This window comes from Portunus trituberculatus, chromosome 17, assembly GCF_017591435.1.
Source record: "Portunus trituberculatus isolate SZX2019 chromosome 17, ASM1759143v1, whole genome shotgun sequence".
Lineage (NCBI taxonomy): Eukaryota > Metazoa > Arthropoda > Malacostraca > Decapoda > Portunidae > Portunus > Portunus trituberculatus.
Genome location: NC_059271.1, coordinates 3025001 through 3045226, shown reverse-complemented (window position 1 = coordinate 3045226; position 20226 = coordinate 3025001). Strand labels below are relative to the sequence as shown.

The following is a 20226-nucleotide window of genomic DNA, read 5'->3' as shown; positions in this document are numbered from 1 at the left end:
TCCCACTCAAACATCAAGTATTACTATGGTACTTAGAATGTTTACTGAACCACAGTGGGACCTTACTTCTTTAGGGGGACCGGGCTGGACCCTTGGCCTCCATTTCTTGAATCTGTCACCCGACATGCCACAGCATTATAGGCTGTGTCATAGAAAATATGTGATTGTATTTCTGAAAGGTCCATTGAGCAGCAAGAAAAAGAAGAGACAATCACAAAATTAATGGAAAGAAATGATGTTATACTTAATGAGTAATTACTTATGAATGATAAGAGTATCTACTGGAGTCCTACATGAAGCGTTACTTTAAATCAACTAATGATTGTATTTCTGAAAGGTCCAGAGAGCAGCAAGAAAAGAAGAGATAATAACAAAATTAATGAAAGAAATGGTATCATTTTTAATTAATCATTAATTATGAATGATAAGATTTATTTTCAAAAGTCATATATGAAAATTTATTTAAAGTCAGCTGATAAATACACATATGTTTTCAGCATTAATAGTAAACTCACAGCTTAAAGCTACAGTCCAAGCATCCTTTCACTAAACTAGTGATCAAGAGCAACAAACAAATGCTGCATAGAATGTGCAGTATCTACCATAGGAATGCTTCAACTAAACTGGCCAACAACTTTTCTATTGACAGATGAATGAGCTGCTTACTTCTCTCATTTTTCTGCCTTTGGCCAGTCTCTGACACACACACACACACACACACACACACACACACACACACACACACACACACTCACACACTCTCTCTCATCACAGTTATAGGAAAGGAAGCTTAACCAGAATAATTCAGCAAAGGGAAAAGCTCCAGTGAAAATGTACCTTTTTCCTGCTTCCTGCGCTTCCGTTTGTTGCATATCTTGACGGTACACACAGAGAGGATGATTGCTACGATGAAGAACAGAATTCCCCCCACCAGGGCTGCTGTTACTGCCTGCAACCAAGAGTTAGGTTTGGTAAGAAAAAGAACATAACAATTAAGCTTCTCATGCAAGTTCTTTACCTGGTCACCAAGACACTGCAACAACCAAAACATTGACATTTATATACAACCCTGTCAAAGTATTTATGAGGTATGAAGACTTGTGGCCTCTCTTTGGATTGACGCTTCAAGTACATTTCACTCACAGCACTGAATTAACACACACACACACACACACACACACACACACTATAAATCAGGTAACAAGAGAGACCCATTGAACTATAGACCAGTGTCACTTACAAGTGTGGTAGCTAAGATGTGTGAGAGGGTGGTGAAGAATAGATGGGCAGACTTCTTGGAGAAAAATGACATACTTTGTGAGTGTCAATTTGGTTTTAGAAAAGGGCGTTCATGCACGACAAACCTGATATGTTACTATTCGAGGGTGATAGATGTAATACAGGAAAGAGATGGTTGGGCTGATGGAATATATCTGGATTTAAAAAAGGCCTTTGATAAGGTACCACACCGGAGACTGATCTGGAAACTTGAAATGGTAGGAGGAGTGCATGGCAGTTTACTAAAATGGATGGAAGACTTTTGGTAGGAAGAGAAATGAGAACAATAATTAAGGACAGACCATCAGAATGGGGCTTGGTGGAGAGTGGAGTTCCACAGGGATCAGTGTTGGCACCAGTAATGTTCGGGTCTACATAAATGACATGGTGGATGGGGTGTCCAGTTATGTGAGCCTATTTGCAGACGATGCAAAATTGTTAAGAAAAGTGAGATGTGACAAAGATTGCGAACTACTCCAGGAAGACTTGGACAGAATATGGAAATGGAGCTGTACATGGCAAATGGAGTTCAACACGACAAAATGCAAGAAAATAGAGTTTGGCAAGAGTGAAAGAAGAATCAGGAGTATGTACAAGATAGGAAATGAAGACATAAAACCAGTCATGAAGAAAAAGACCTTGGGGTGACAATTACCAATGACCTATCGCCAGAGAGACATATAAACAAAATAATTGGAGAAGTATTGAACTTATTGAGGAACATAAGAGTGGTGTTCGTATATTTAGATGAAGAAATGATGAAGAAAATAATTACTGCAATGATAAGACCGAGGCTTGAATATGCAACAATACAGTGGGCTCGAACTTAAAGAAACACATAAGGAAACTAGAGAAAGTACAGAGGGCTGCAACAAAAATGGTGCCTGACTTAAGAGATTTGACTTATGAAGACAGACTGAAAAGAATGCAACTTCCGACCCTGGAAAACAGAAGAGAAAGGGGAGACCTGATAGCAATATACAGAGTGATGATTGGCATGGAAAAATGGATAGGGAAGATCTGTGTATGTGGAATGAAAGAATGTCGAGAGGGCATGGGAAAAACTAAAATGGCCACTTATAGGAGAGATGTGAAAAATATAGCTTCCTCATAGAAGGGTGGAAGCATGGAATAGTTTAGACGTGGAAGTGGTCAACGCAAGGAATATTCATGATTTTAAGAAAAAGCTGGACATTAATAGATATGGAGACGGGACAACACGAGCATAGCTCTTTTCCCGTATGTTACAATTAGGTAAATACAATTAGGTAAATACACACACAGACGCGGTCGAGGAAGGACGCACTACCGTCGCTCCCGAGAATCAGCTGATCTTCACTACCTTTGTTTGGGTTTGCAGTGGCCTGGGCGATTAGTGTGGACTCGTTTTTTTCATGAATACAGTGTTACAAAATCATGAGTGAGAAAGAGATTCCATCTAAATGCAGGTTGAGTTGAGTTGAGTTGAGTTATAGGTCGGGAGAGATGCCTTTGTATCGGCTCTCCCTGACGTATTTTTCTGGCTGTCGGGGTCTTTTCTTCTTTCACTTATTGGTTTCTATTTTATTTCCTTGATCTTCTTTTGTCTTACATTCCAAAATTTTTGCAGAGTTGTTTTTGTTTCTTGTATGTCTGTATTATTAAAAAGCAGATCCCCTATTATTTTTTCAGTATTTTCCTGGTATGGTTGCTGTATTGTTTTATTTTTCTGTCTTTCTGTGGCATAGGCAGGGCACCAGAGAAGGAAGTGGGCTAAATTTTCGTTGTCACCACTACACAGCCAACAGTCTGTGCTTTCATTTGAAAATCTTTTTCTATAATTTAATTTTAGGGTGTTTGTTCTATATTTAAATAGGATATCTGATGTTATGTCATTAGTGTATACCTCATCTTGCCCTCCAATCTCCCTCCTGTGTTTTTTGTACAGGGTTACACTAGTTTTATCATTTAATGATTCTCGCCATGCCTGTGTGTCCCTAGTTTTCATCATGCTTGATATACTTTCCCTTGTTTCATTTTGTATGCTTCCTTTCAGTAGTCGTAATTCTCTCAGATCTTTTAGGTCCTGTGCCACTCTTTTTATCCATCTCCCTTGCCTACTCTCCACCAACTCCTCTGCTACCCTTCTCACTAAGTCTTTTCCTTCCACCAGTAGATATCTTAGATATTTTAGCTGCCCTTCCCTCACTCTTGAACTCACACTAGATGCTCCAACTTCCCCCCTCAGGGTTGCTATAGGTGTATAGCTTGGTGCTCCTAAAATTTGCCGGAAAACCCCATTTTCTATCCTCTGCAGCTTACTAATTTCCATTTCATTAAAGTCTATAATGCTACTTCCATTGTTTATTTCTAACCCAAATTCTTTTCCTATCTCCTCCATTTTCTTTATTATGTGTTTGGTATCCTCCACACTCCTGGTTAACAGCATTCCATAGTCAGCAAAGAAAAGTGATGTTATATTAAACTCCTCGTCCCTGTAGCCTTTGTTTAAATCTTCTATTTGTTGCATTATTTTAAAAGTAATCAGTTTGAAAAGAGTGGTAGACACTGTGCATCCCTGCCTTATTCCGCTTGTCACATCTGTTTCCAGCTTTTCTTCCTCTACTAGGTCAATTTTGGTCTTATCATTGTTATATACATTGGCTATTAAATTAATACATTTTGGGTTTATTTTAGTTTCCATCAGGACTTCTATTAATTTCTCCCTCTTTATACTATCATATGCTTTGGCAAAATCAATTGATGTTACAATCAACGTCTTTTTCATCTTGAAAGATTTTTGTATGCAGTATTTTAGAACAAAAATGTTATTTTCAATTCTACTACGTTCTGTGAAACCTCCTTGCGTTCCCTAACCTGTTCTTTGTTATATGATCTTCTAAGCTATCTTTTATGATTGACATCATTAGCTTATACCCAACGTTAGTTAATGCAATAGGTCTCAAATCCTTAGCTTTTGGGCATCTTGTTTTTGGGATCATCACTGTCCTTGATTCTTTCCAGCTTGCTGGTACATGGCCTGACTCTAATGGACTTTTCATTCCCTTTGCTAATATTTCCTTCCTTTAATATTGTGCTATTTCCAATCTCCATGTACATTTCTCCTTTAATATTATCTGTCCCCACAGCTCGTTTGCTCTTCATTTTTCCTAGACACCTCGCCAGTCTTTCCTCTGTGATAATGTTCTGTTGTAATTGCACCTCTCCTCCTGTCACCCTTCTTGTCATGTCGATGTGCTCCCATACCTCCACTGCACAAGTCTGTATATATTACATTTCTGTCCCTTGTTCATCAAATGCATTCAGCCTAACTGATAATTTCTCTTCTATGTCTTTGATCATTTTCTCATACTCCCCTGTATACTCCTCTCTCTTCCTCACATTCCAGATTTCTTCAATATTGTTTTCATATTTTCTATATATGTTGCTCCAGAATTTCTTTACCTCCTCTCCCAACTTCTCCTGTTCCAGTTCTACCCCATCTTCTCCATAAATTTTTAGGGGATTTTTCTCCTTGATCTTTTCCCCTTTTAGCTTCTTAATGTACTCCCACATCTTCTTTCCTCCATCCTTGTTTTCCTTAATTTCTTTGACTGTTTTCTCTTCTTGTTTACAGATCTCCTTTTTTATTAGCACATGTATCCTTTCTTTTTGCTTTAGGTATAACTCCATCCACCTTTCCCTCTCTTCTTCATTTGTTGCATGAGGTATGAGACACGGGAAAGAATGAAAGCTGATGATGACTATGTTGGTGAGGAAGAAAGAGCATTCGAAGGCTTTGATATGGCGCATACTTCACTATTTGATAGAGTGTTGACTAACGAATGTAAATTAGATAAATTGATAAAGGAGAGTATGGGAATGAAAGAGAATGAAGAACAGGATAAAGAGCTCCAGAAATTGAAAGAAAGGATAAAAAGAGTGGAAGAAAACGAAACTAGGCTAAGAACCGAAAATGAAGAATTAAAAGTCCAAATAGCGAACTACAAGAAATTGATGGAAGAAGGACTCGGTAAAGCCGAGAAAGAAAAAGAGAAGCTGAAAGATCTAGTTAACAAAGAAGAAGAAAGAGTACAAGATGTGATTAAAAAAGAAGTACAGGCATGGAGAATCCAAGATAAGAAAGACAAGGAATAATTTCAGGAAGTATTTCAAGAACAGTTAAAAGAAAGAGATGAAAATATGACAAGCAAAATTATAGGAGTCCTGAAGAAAAAAGAAAATTTAGTAAGAAAAATTGCAGAAAAAAAAAGTGTAATCATTTTTGGACTGAAAGAAAAAAATGTTAAATATAGACCAAGAAGGGAAAAGGACAAAATGAAATCAGTAAAAGACCTACTAAAACATCTAAATGACAAGGATAGACAGAACTTAGAAGAGGAAGTAGAAGAAATCCATAGAATGGGACCATATCAAGAAGGAACAGTGAGACCAATTAAGATATTACTAAAATCACGAGCAGCAGCAGAAGTACTATATAGAAAAACAAAACTCAGAGAAACAGAAGGTTGCAAGATATATATATATATATATATATATATATATATATATATATATATATATATATATATATATATATATATATATATATATATATATATATATATATATATATATATATATATATATATATATATATATATATATATATATATATATATATATATATATATATAAAGAAAAATAGGAACGAAGAGGAAAGGAAGAGACACAATGAACTGGTGGCAGAAGCAAGAGGAAAAATTAATGAAAGGTCAGAGGAGGAGAAGAAGGTATTTTTTTGGAAAATTCTATGAGACAGGATAAGGAAATGGTATATAAAAGAGAAGGAAGAGAAAAAAAATGGAGCAAGTTTAACTAAAAATGATAAGAACAAGAGATTAAAAATGATGCATACAAACATAGATGGGATTTTATCTAATAAATTAGAATTAAGAGATTACATAAAGAAAGAAAAACCAGATATTGTATGCCTGGTGGAAACAAAGTTAAATGAGGCAATAGAAATAGACATAGATAAAAGGTATAATATATGGAGGAGAGACAGAGTGGGTAAAGGAGGAGGAGGAGTCATGATGATGTTAAGGAAAGAGATGGTGGTAAATCAAGTGGAGTGTGGGGAAGGAAAATCAGAAATATTGTACATTAAGATACATATTAATAAAAAGGAGTTAACAATCATTGTAACATATGTGCCACCAAAAACAAATTCATGGACTAATCAAGAATATAAAGACATGATAAATGACACAATAAGGAGTCTTACAAGAATCATTAAAGAAAGGAGAAAGTGATATTAGTAGGAGATTTCAACTGTAAGGAGGTGGACTGGGAAAATTATGAAAGTGGTATGGGGGAAGAAGATAGATTCCTGAACCTAATGATAAATAATTTGATGGTCCAAAGAGTAAAGGAAAACACAAGATTCAGAGGAAACGATGAGCCGGCAAGATTGGACCTAGTTTTTACGAGGGATACACAAATTAACAATGACATAAGATATAAGTGCCCATTGGGAAAGAGTGACCATATAATATTAGAAATGGATATAGAAGAAGGAAAGGAAGATAGAGGTGAATCATACAAAGGAGACCAATTAAATTACAGAGAGGCTGATATTGAGAACCTCAAGAGCTATTTTAAAAATGTAAACTGGGAGGAGATGGAAAACTCAGAAACGGTTCAAGAGAAATATAACTTATTTTTGGAAATATACAAAACAGGAGTCAAGGAATATGTCCCGAAATATAGACCTAAAGAAGGAAAGAAAGATTGGTTTAATGTAAGGTGTGCTAGGGCAAAGGAGAAATGAGATGGAGCATGGAAAAGGTGGAGAAGAAACAGAAATCCAGAAAATAAGGAAAACTTCAAAACAGCAAGAAATGAATATGCTAAGGTGAGAAAGGAAGAAGAAAGGAAATATGAAAAGGACATTGTTGAAAAATGTAAGGAACAACCAAAATTGTTCTACAGATTCATAAATGGAAAAATAAGACAAAGAGAAACAATAGAAAGGTTAAAAGGAGAGAACGGAATGGTGGAAGACCCAAAAAGTATGGCAGAACTGTTAAATAGTAAATTTCAGGAGGTCTTTACTAAGGAATCCAAATTTGAAAGACCACAGGGTAATAGAGAGACTGTCCATATGAAAGAGATTAAAGTAACCAAGCTTGAAATAAAAAAGTTGATGACGGAACTGGATGAGGAAAAGGCAATGGGACCAGATGAAGTCTTAGGCAGAATACTGAAAGAATGTAGGGAAGAACTAGCAAGTCCTATATACAACATCATAAAATGCTCAATAGAAAATGGAACAGTACCAGTGGAGTGGAAAAGAGCTGAGGTGGTTCCCATATACAAGAGCGGAAGGAAGGAAGAACCTTTAAATTACAGACCGGTATCACTAACTAGTGTAATATGCAAGATGTGTGAAAGGATAATAAAGAAACAATGGATCAAGTTCCTTGAAGACAACAAATTATTATCAAATAGCCAATTTGGTTTTAGAAAAGGTCGGTCATGTGTAACAAATTTATTGAGTTTCTACTCTAGAATAGTTGATAAAGTACAAGAGAGAGAGGGATGGATTGACTGTATTTATTTAGATTTCAAAAAGGCGTTTGATAAAGTGCCACATGGAAGATTATTATGGAAGTTAGAGGAGAAGGGTGGCTTAAAAGGAAGCACATTGAAATGGATGAAAAATTACTTGAAGGGGAGAGAAATAAGGACGATAGTTAAAGATATGAAGTCCAAGTGGAGAACAGTAGACAGCGGAGTGCCACAGGGGTCAGTATTGGCGCCAATACTTTTTCTCGTATACATAAACGACATACCAGAGGGAGTGAACAGCTACATAAATTTGTTTGCGGACGATGCAAAACTGTGCAGAGTCATTAAACAAAAAGGGGACTGTGAAATACTACAGGAAGACTTAAACAAGATCTGGAAATGGAGTAAAAAATGAGAGATGGAATTCAATGTGGACAAAAGCCATGTCATGGAAATGGAAAAAAGTGAAAGACGACCAGTGGGAATCTATAAGATGGGAGATGGAGTAGAACTAGAAATAGTAAAAAAGGAAAAGGACTTGGGAGTAATGATGGAAGAAAACAATCAACTGGTAAGCCATATTGATAGAATTTTCAGAGAGACGTATAATTTGCTAAGGAATATTGGATTAGCATTTCACTATATGGACAAAGAAATGATGAAGAAATTGATAAGTACTAAAATAAGACCTAGATTGGAATATGCAGGAGTTGTGTGGACCCCCCTTAAAAATGAAACACATAAGGAAATTGGAGACTGCAAAAAATGGCTACAAGAATGGTTCCAGAATTTAAAGGGATGACATATGTGGAGACTAAAAGCTATGGATCTAACAACCCTGGAACAGAGAAGAGAGAGAGGGGATCTGATACAAGTTTATAAAATGATTAACGGAATGGATCAAGTGAATAATGAGAAACTAATCCTGAGAGAAGAATATGACACTAGAAGCACAAGATCGCATAGTAAGAAACTGAGGAAGGGAAGATGTCTGAGAGATGTTAAAAAATTTAGTTTCCAAAAGATGTGTTGAGACTTGGAACAGTTTGAGTGAGGAAATGGTGTCAGCAAAGAGTGTACATAGTTTTAAAGAAAAATTGGATAAGTGTAGATATGGAGACGGGGCCACACAAGCATAAAGCCCAGGCCCTGTAAAACTACAACTAGGTAAATACACACACACACACTGCGTAGTGTAGTGGTTAGCACGCTCGACTCACAATCGAGAGGGTCCAGGTTCGAGTCCCGGAGGTGGCGAGGCAAATGGGCAAGCCTCTTAATGTGTAGCCCATGTTCACCTAGCAGTAAATAGGTATGGGATGTAAGTCGAGGGGTTGTGGCCTCGCTTTCCCGGTGTGTGGAGTGTGTTGTGGTCTCAGTCCTACCAGAAGATCGGTCTATGAGCTCTGAGCTTGCTCTGTAATGGGAAAGACTGGCTGGATGACCAGCAGGCACCCGTGGATATTGATTTCTGTGATACAACCAAAATTGGAATATGCGGCGGTCGTGTGGTCTACTAAAAAAAAGGATAAATATTATGAAGTTGGAAAGAATGCAGAGAGCAATTACAAAAATGGTTCCAAATTTAAGTACTTTAATCTATGGAGAAAGATTGAGGAAATTGGACATTACTACATTGGAAGAGAGAAGGAAAAGAGAAGATTTGATACATGTTTATAGAATGGTTAATGGTATGGAGGATGTGGATAAAGAAGACTTTTTACTATTGGACACGTGCAGTACAAGAGGACATGGTTTAAAGTTGAAAAAGAGATTTTGTAGAAGATATATCAAGAAGTATAGTTTGATAGTTTCCTTCATAGAGTTGTGAACAATTGGAATGAACTTGATGTGGAGGTTGTAATGGCTGAGACTGTGCATACTTTTAAGGAGAAATTTGATCAAAGATATAGAGACAGGACACCATAAGTTTACTCCCCTCCCATTAGCCACAACTAGGTAAATACACACACACACACACTGTTGCCGTTGCCTAAGAGTAACTAAGGTGGGTAAGGAGCATGTAATGTTTGTCCCATCTCCATATGTTAACTGTTGAGAAGCAAATAATGTCCAGGGAAGGTGAATTTTAACTGTAACCTGCGTTGGAACCATCAGCTGGGAGTTGTTTACATCTGCGCAACATGGCGGCCGTGATATTTGAAGAGAATTAGACTTCACAGGCTTTCAAGGTACAATGGAAAAGAGCGTATATGTCAAGAAAATTCTGGAATTAGAAGGAAAATTGAAAACTATTTGAAAAGTATGGCGAACTGGAAAAGAGTCATAACAATGTGCTGAAAGAGTGCGCTGAAATGAAGAAGAAAATGCAGTACTGAAAGAAGAAGTTAAGTTAATTAAAGTGAATTGCGAAAATGTGGAGAATCTTTAGGAAAAGTGATGGAGAAGCAGGCTGAATGGAAAAAGTCAGGAAGTGGAAAGAAAGGAGGTAAATTACAAAGTTGCAAGTCTGGAAAAGGAAATCAAAGAGTCTGGGAGAAAACTTTGGGCCTTGCTGAAATTATAGATCAACAGATCATAGAAGAGAAGATTGCTGAGAAAGTGGTGAAGGTTATTAAGTCAAATGAGACATTGGTGAGGAAAACTGTAGACAAAAAGAGATGTGTGGTGATATTTGGTGTGGAGGAGGATAAGACACCGAGTAAAATGGAGAGAGAAAAACATAAAAAAGGTGATAAATAATATCATTAATGTGGTGCAGGAGGAGGGAAAAGACCTAGTACAAGAAATAGAGGACTTCCATAGAATTGGAAAGTTCACAGGAGAAGGTATGAGGCCAATAAGAATCAAACTTAAGTCACAAAAGGATGTAGATGAATTGGTGGAGAAGTCATGGAGGTTAGCCCAGCAGGAAACAACAAGGAAGATTTGGTTGAGAAGAGATCTCGGTGAAAAGGAAAGAGAAATGTTAAATGAGTTGAGAAAGGAGGCTTTGAAAAAATGAAGAGAGGACAGAAGAGGAGAAGAAAGAGTTTTTCTGGAGAATCTTGGATATGAGACTGAGGAAGTGGTTCATAACCCAGAAAAGTACAGCAAGAAAGGACTAAAGAAACTTACGTATGAGCGAATGTAATGTATTCCAACATAAATGGAGTGATATCGGGATTTTAGAACTCAACGATTACTTGAGGGACAAGAACCCAGATATTGTGGGTCTTACTGAAACAAAACTGAGAGAGGAGAAGACCTGATGATGGTTGGAGAAGGAAATATAATGTTTGGAAAAGAAATAGAGTAGGTAAGATGGGAGGAGGAGTGATGTTGCTGGTTAAAAAAGATATAAAGGTGGATCAAGTGAAAGAAGGTATGGGAAAGGCAGAAGTGCTAAAGATCAGAGCAGAAACTAATGAAGGAAAAAGAGGCACTACATAGTGGTGTACGTACCACCTAAGACAAATGCATGGTCAGTACAGGAATATGAAGAAATGATAAGTGATACAGGAACATGTCTGGAAGAAATGTTGGGTGGCTGTGAACGAACTATAATGATGGGAGATTTTAATTGTAAAGAGGTGTGTTGGGAGGACTGGTCAATGGAAGGATCAGAGACAACATGGGGAAATACACTATTGACACTGGCAATGGAAAATGTGTTAACTCAGTGGGTCAAAGAAGATACTAGGTTTGGAGGAGAGGGAGCATCGTCAAGACTGGACTTGGTCTTTAGTACAGAGCCAATGGTCATTGAGGAGATGAGGGTGGAGTGCCCTTTAGCAAAGAGTGATCATGCAGTTTTGGAGTTCAAGGTGATAGATGAAGAGAAATCTAGAAGAAATGAAGAATATAAAGTGGGAAGATGGAATTATGCCAAGACAGATTTTGGAAACCTAAAGAAATTCTTTCAAGAGACAAATTGGATGAAATTCAAGAGTGCTAAGGAGCAAATGAAAAGTGGAAGGAATTTATAAAAATATACAAAGAAGGTGAGAAAAATTTGTACCAATAAGACAACATAGAGAAGTTGGAAAGCAGGACTGGTTTAACGATAGATGTGAAAAGGCTAGAACAAGAAAAGAGGATGCATGGAAGAGGTGGAGAAGGAAAAGACGGATTAAGCAGTGGGAAAGTTACAAAAGAGCAAGAAATGAATATGTGTTGATTAGAAGAGAAGAAAGAAAGAAACAAGAAAAGGATATAATTGATAAATGTAAAGACCAACCAAGGCTTTTTACAGACATGTGAACAACAACATCAAAAATAGAGAAAGTATTGAAAGTTTAGAAGTAAATGGAGTATGCAGTGAAGATCCCAGGAAATGGCAGAGGCTATGAATGGATGCTTTCGGAAGGTATTCACAAAGGAGACTGCTTTTGACAAACCACTGGTAATGGAACAGAAAGGGATTATGAAGGAGTTTCAAGTAACTGTGGAGGAGATCAAGAATATGATGGGGAGTTTAGAAGTGAGAAAAGCTGTGGGACCTGATGGGGTATCAGGATGGATTTTAAGAGAATGCAGGAGCAACTGGCAGAAAAAGTTTGTGAAGTAATTGATGCCTCATTAAGGGAAGGTGTAGTGCCCCAAGACTGGAAAAGAGCTAACATTGTCCCAATTTATAAATCAGGTAACAAGAGAGACCCATTGAACTATAGACCAGTGTCACTTACAAGTGTGGTAGCTAAGATGTGTGAGAGGGTGGTGAAGAATAGATGGACAGACTTCTTGGAGAAAATGACATACTTTGTGAGTGTCAATTTGGTTTTAGAAAAGGGCGTTCATGCACGACAAACCTGATATGTTACTATTCGAGGGTGATAGATGTAATACAGGAAAGAGATGGTTGGGCTGATGGAATATATCTGGATTTAAAAAAGGCCTTTGATAAGGTACCACACCGGAGACTGATCTGGAAACTTGAAATGGTAGGAGGAGTGCATGGCAGTTTACTAAAATGGATGGAAGACTTTTGGTAGGAAGAGAAATGAGAACAATAATTAAGGACAGACCATCAGAATGGGGCTTGGTGGAGAGTGGAGTTCCACAGGGATCAGTGTTGGCACCAGTAATGTTCGGTCTACATAAATGACATGGTGGATGGGGTGTCCAGTTATGTGAGCCTATTTGCAGACGATGCAAAATTGTTAAGAAAAGTGAGATGTGACAAAGATTGCGAACTACTCCAGGAAGACTTGGACAGAATATGGAAATGGAGCTGTACATGGCAAATGGAGTTCAACACGACAAAATGCAAGAAATTAGAGTTTGGCAAGAGTGAAAGAAGAATCAGGAGTATGTACAAGATAGGAAATGAAGACATAAAACCAGTCATGAAGAAAAGACCTTGGGGTGACAATTACCAATGACCTATCGCCAGAGAGACATATAAACAAAATAATTGGAGAAGTATTGAACTTATTGAGGAACATAAGAGTGGCGTTCAGATATTTAGATGAAGAAATGATGAAGAAAATAATTACTGCAATGATAAGACCAAGGCTTGAATATGCAACAATACAGTGGGCTCCGAACTTAAAGAAACACATAAGGAAACTAGAGAAAGTACAGAGGGCTGCAACAAAATGGTGCCTGACTTAAGAGATTTGACTTATGAAGACAGACTGAACAGAATGCAACTTCCGACCCTGGAAAACAGAAGAGAAAGGGGAGACCTGATAGCAATATACAGAGTGATGATTGGCATGGAAAAATGGATAGGGAAGATCTGTGTATGTGGAATGAAAGAGTGTCGAGAGGGCATGGGAAAAACTAAAATGGCCACTTATAGGAGAGATGTGAAAAATATAGCTTCCTCATAGAAGGGTGGAAGCATGGAATAGTTTAGACGTGGAAGTGGTCAACGCAAGGAATATTCATGATTTTAAGAAAAAGCTGGACATTAGTAGATATGGAGACGGGACAGTACGAGCATAGCTCTTTTCCCGTATGTTACAATTAGGTAAATACAATTAGGTAAATACACACACACACACACACACACACACACACACACACACACACACACACACACACACACACACACATATATTAATGACATGCCAGAGGGAGTAAACAGTTATATTAATTTGTTTGCAGATGATGCGAAGTTGTGTAGGTGTGTGAAGAGTGAAGAAGATTGTGAAATTTTACAGGCAGACCTGGATAAGATTTGGGAGTGGAGCAAGAGGTGGCAAATGGAATTTAATCTGAGCAAAAGTCATGTGATGGAGATGGGAAAGAGTGGAAGACGGCCAAGAGGGTCATATAAGATGGGTGAAGAAGTAGTGTTGAAAAAGGTGGAAAAGGAAAAGGATTTGGGAGTGATAATACAAGACCATGGGCAGTTTGAGGCTCATATTGATAAGATGTTTGGAGAAACATATAATTTGATAAAAAATATTGGATTAGCCTTCCATTATATGGATAAAGATATGATGAAGAAATTAATTAGTATGGTAATTAGACCAAGATTGGAATATGCTGGAGTGATTTGGTCCCCTTATAAAAAGAAGCATATAAGGAAGTTAGAGAGATTGCAGAGAATGGCAACAAAAATGGTTCTGGAATTGGCAGAAATGACCTATGAGGAGAGATTAAAAGAAATGAATTTGCTTACCTTGGAACAAAGAAGAGAAAGAGGAAATTTAATACAGGCTTATAAACTGTTGAATGGACTGGATGAAGTGGATAATGAGCAAATGATGTTGAAAGAGGAAAACTTAAGTAGAACTACAAGATCGCATAGTAAAAAGATAGCCAAGGGAATATGCTTGAAGGATGTGAAGAAATATAGTTTCCCACAAAGATGTGTGGAGGTGTGGAATGGTTTGAGTGAGGAGGTGGTGTCAGCAAGGAGTGTGCATAGTTTTAAAGGAAAGTTGGATGTGTGTAGATATGGAGACGGGGCCACACGAGTATGATACCTAGGCCCTGTAAAATTACAACTAGGTGAATACAACTAGGTGAATACACACACACACACACACACACACACACACACACACACACACACACACACACACACACACCCCAGTCCTCTGGCTGGCTTCACAAGCCAAAGGACCGGGGTTCGATTCCCCGGCCGGGTGGAGACATTTGGGTGTGTCTCCTTTGACGTGTAGCCCCTGTTCACCTAGCAGTGAGTAGGTACGGGATGTAAATCGAGGAGTTGTGACCTTGTTGTCCCGGTGTGTGGTGTGTGCCTGGTCTCAGGCCAATCCGAAGATTGGAAATAATGAGCTCTGAGCTCGTTCCGTAGGGTAACGTCTGGCTGTCTCGTCAGAGACTGCAGCAGATCATACAGTGAAACACACAATGTATAAAATAGTAAATGATATTGAAAAGATAGACAAAGAAGACTTGGTGCTGTTGGCAGAAGAGAATGGAAGGACAAGAGGACATGAAAAGAAGATCAGGATGAGGTAGTGTGTGAAGGATGTTGGAAAATACAGTTTTCAACACAGAACGGTGGAAAAATGAAATGCATTGGATAATGGAATTGTTGCAGCACATAGTGTGCATAACTTTAAAGAAAAATAAGATAAATGGAGATATGAAGACAGGACACTAGGAGTCCCGCTCGAACCCTATACAATACAATTAGGTAAACACACACACACACACACACACACACACACCAAAGAACCATTAATCAAACACTACATATTGAGAAGGAGAAGAAGAAGATTGGTGCACTTATGTTGCATTACACATGTACAACTTCCATGAGAGACTTTAGGGAGTGATGAGGTTCTTGGAGATCAGTCTGTTCTTGATGAATTTGTGGTGTTATTCTGCCTGTCATAACAATGACTTGAGTGGTCTGTAAATAGCACACTTCCATTAACCTTTTAAATCCTTCCTCATTTTACCTTCTCTTGTTACAGGTGTGGTAATCTTGGGTAAATTGAGTTTCCAGATTTCCTTCATTTACTCCCCACTCATTACAAACACTTGCCACCAGCTTGTCCTGACCGATCCCTGCCAGTGCCTGTGGTGTACTTACTTTTTCTTTGTTCTGTATTGGTGCATCGAAGACCTCTTCGTCAGAGGGTGCATAGCTCTTCATTGTCTTGGAGAACACACGGAAGTGGTATCTCTTTCCCGACTGTAGCTTCTTGACTGCAAGGGTGAGGAAGATACAATATTACCAAGGTCACTACATAGTAGTTAAAAGCTACACACAGCCACATAACACTTGCTTTCATGACATTTCATTCAATTACACTAAATTCATGTTTCCACACTGATGATTCTATAAAAGTAAAATCCTGCCAAATCAGACCATATGGATATCAACACTACAATTAAAAGACTTCCTTACTGGTGTTCAATGATAAAACAGCCAGCATTGAATACTCATCTCATAATAAATTATAGCTGTGGTCAATAGCTGAATAACCTGCTGCATCCATTTCCACTGTGTTCCAGATTCTTTCCATAATCAGAGGTCTTTAGATCTGCAGCTGATTATTTAGTAAAGCCTGATAACTGATAACTTTTCAGCAAGTTTCAGGGGTTGAAAACAAATAAAAATATATTGCACAGTGGAAGTGAATATGGAATGTTACTCAACTCTTGGCCATGGCTACATCACAGACTCATCTTTATTCATAGAGTCACCCTTGGGAGCATTGTAGGGGAAGGTTACTGGCTAAATACTTTCAGCCTCATCTTGGCACTCACTTCATATCTTCAGTTATTCTATATTATGTTTTGGAGGTCTCAGCTAACAGTCACCATGACAGATCTCACAATGGCCAAAACTGAATAAACACTATTACGTTAAATTCAACTTTATTGTCAAATATGTTTCTGGTGACTTCCACACTTCACCCACACTGCAGGCTAACACAAACAAATGTACAGTCTCCGGCAGTAATGGCATCACAACTGTGTGAGCAGCTGAACCACATTGGTGTACTGTATGTGGAGGGCAGGTGAACGATTGGGAATGAAGGAAGGAGTGTTGAAACTGGGGTGGAGTGATGGTTGTTGTGCCGTCACTGCTGCAGACTGTACATAGACACACAATGATGAAGAGAAATTTCATATACACTAACATTCAACTTTCCTTTTGAAGTTGCTTATATTTTTCTGGAAGGAATAGCTATCAACACTGGCAAGAGTGTTGTAGGGCAATATGTAACTAATTATTGTGTTGAAAATAAAGAAATATAATCATAAAAACATGTTATTCATTAGAAATCCCTCAGTGATTATTTCCCAGAAGCTGAGGAGCCATGGACAACAACAGAATGTCGTCAGTGTCACCACAGGTATAAAGAGACACTGAACACTATCAACTGTTAATAAGACCTAACACATTACACCACCACACTGAAAATCCTGCTTTTTTTGTACGTATTTTTCCTTTACCTGAAAAATAAGGAGAGAAATGATGAGAGAGAGAGAGAGAGAGAGAGAGAGAGAGAGAGAGAGAGAGAGAGAGAGAGAGAGAGAGAGAGAGAGAGAGAGAGAATTACAAAAATAACAACAAATATACAAACACACACACACACACACACACACACACACACACACACACACACACACACACACACACACACACACACACACACACACACACACACACACCCAGAGACACACCTCCATCAGCAACTCACCTTTAAAATTAGTACCAGTAATATGGTCGTCATTCAACTTCTTCCAAGTCCCATCTATCTTATATTCGATGTCATAGTAGGCAATTGGAATAGTGGTGTCTTCTGGAGGGGACCAGGAGATAATGAACCCGTCTGACCCATCCTTTGCTTTCTTTATTTTCACATCCCGTGGAGGGTGAGGTTGGGGGCCTACCGGAAGCGATCCTTTGTCAGTGGGATTGCAGCGGGCAGCGGGAACACAGCAGTAGAACGGCGGTGGTAGTGGTGGTGGTGGCAGTGGTGGTGGTGGTTGATGACAGTGGTGGTGGTGGTGGAGGTGGTGGTGGTGGTGGTGGTGGTTTTGTGGCAGTAGTGAGTGGTGGTGGTGATTTCATAATAGGTGATGATAGTTGTTAGGGGTTGTTGGTGAAATGTGTGTGTGTGTGTGTGTGTGTGTTTATGTGTGTGTTTGAGAGAGAGAGAGAGAGAGAGAGAGAGAGAGAGAGAGAGAGAGAGAGAGAGAGAGAGAGAGAGAGAGAGAGAGAGAGAGAGAGAGAGAGAGAGAGAATACAAGTTAGAACGGACAGACAGACAGACGGACAGAAAGACAGACAGGTGTGTTAATATCATGGAGAGTGAGAGAAAACATTTAAGATATTGGAAAAAAAAAAAAAAAAAAAAAAAGGAAAAGGAAAATAAAGACAATATAAAGTAAAACGGAGGAAAAAAAAAAAAAAAAAAGTGGAATGCAAGTTGGAAGGAGATGAGAATACAAAAGTCCACCAAACAGAGGAATAAGATATGGATTAGTGTCGATTGTGAGGAAAAAGTGAAATAATACCAGTAATAACAATGGAGAATGTTTGATTGATTGTACGCCCATCATTGGCCAACACATCGAGGCACCGTAGGTATTTATTATTATTATTATTATCATTATTATTATATATATATATATATATATATATATATTTTAAGAATTTGAGGACAGCGAGTGAATGGCAACAGACAATTATTAAGGTTTGGATATTGAGAAAAAAGAAGAAAAAAATAAATAAATAAAATAAAAGTAAACCCAATGAGATTTTTTAAAGTGTCATCAATGGGCAAGGAAAGATCATGTGTACATTGAAAGAAAAAAGGAAGATTCAGAACAGCGAGTCATATTTACAAGGAAAAATGAGTAATATATAGATCAATAATTTTTTTTTTTATGAAGAAAGAAAATACAAAAATATAAAATAAAAGGACAGTGTGAAAATAGTAAAAAAAAAAAATAAATAAATAAAAAAAAAAAAAAAAAAGGAGAGGATGGTTTATGAAATGTACATAAAGTTATTAAGTTAGTGTCGTAAATGGTCGTGATAATGTGGATTTTTTGGTGTGTGTGTGTGTGTGTGTGTGTGTGTGTGTGTGTGTGTGTGTGTGTGTGTTTCAGTGAGGGTGGTGGTGGTGGATGTGGTGGTGGTGGTGGCAGTAAGGTTGGTTGTGATAGTAGTATTGGTTGTAGTGGCATAATAGTAATAGTAGTAGTAGTAGTATCAGTAGTAGTAGTAGTAGTAGTAGTAGTAGTAGTAGTAGTAGTAGGTGGTGGTGGTGGTGGTTGATCGAGCCATCCAGCAGCCAACGGGGTGGACAAGAAGCCAGCCAGCCGACCAACCGAGCGAGTGGGCGGCGGGTGGCAGGCGTCAGCGGCAGGTAAAAAGAGATCAAGACGAAAAACGTGACAGAAACGAGAACAGCTCCAGTCCAGAGGGAGGGAGTTATAGTGGTTGTAGTGAGCAAGGTCAAGGTGGGTTGCCGGGACAACTCTCCTGAGGACTCTTATAGGCTCTGTATAGCATCATGTAGTATTTACTATCAATTGTTGCCTTCGATTTAAGGTCAATAATAGCACTGACAATACATTGAAAAGAACTGATTTTTGTTTTATTTAAAAGGATCTAGGCTATCAATAATTAAATATTATTTAAATTTCTTTTATTTACTGGAGATAACTTGAGGAAAATAAGCATATATTTAAAACATGAGTGAGGGTATTAGACTAATCTTTTCACTACCTGCCATTCAAACAATTATCAAATGTATAAAGTTTTAATCTTAAAATTAAAAATAGTATTAATCAAAATATGTAACATGTATGAACACTCTTGAGGGAAGACATTTGGATTGTGAAAAAGATCTTGTGAAAAATCTACGCTTAAACAACAAGCCAATCCCATGCCATCCATGCACCTGAACAAAATGGCATCCATGGAAGATGGAGGCGAGACATCACAGAGAAACAGAACTGGAAGAGGCACCACAGGAGGGAGGGAGTGCTGTGGCCACTTCTCTCAGACAGACAGAGAAGATTATAGACCAGAATGGTAGGAAGTCAAAAGCTGCAGAACAAGAGGTCACCAAGAGGCAGTCACAGCGCTGCCAAGTCGTTACAAGGCTGGTTTATCACTGTGTCTAAAGAAATGTAACAGGCAGGGCGAATGGCTGCGTCACAAGAGAAAAAGTCTAACAACCAGCTCTGGGGAGGCCTACAGCAGAATATGTAAATAAACACTGGAGCTGAAGACAAGGAGAGAAGAAGACAAAGAAAAAAAAATAAATAAAATAAAATAAATGAAAAAAAAAATAAATAAAAAATAAACAAAATAAAATAAAAGCCAAAGTAATAATAATAATAATAATAATAGTAATAATAATAATAGCAGCGCATGAGCCTATAAGAATCATAAACCAAAGAATATGAGGTCTTTGGGGCCTGGGAGGGAGGGAGTGTGGGGTTCTGGTGCAGGCTATGTCAACAACACAAGGTTATAAACAGATTATTGTTTAT

At 38.0% G+C, this 20226-nt stretch overlaps 1 protein-coding gene across 1 annotated transcript in view; it reads right to left on the bottom strand.

The window, feature by feature from the left end:
* The window catches only part of LOC123504962 (protein turtle-like), a 178367-nt gene that overhangs the window by 11266 nt on the left and 146875 nt on the right, over positions 1 to 20226 (bottom strand). Inside the window, 4 exon segments of the mRNA XM_045255933.1 lie at positions 67 to 142; positions 838 to 949; positions 15794 to 15909; positions 17415 to 17603. Of these exon segments, the coding sequence (XP_045111868.1) occupies positions 67 to 142; positions 838 to 949; positions 15794 to 15909; positions 17415 to 17603 (493 nt within the window).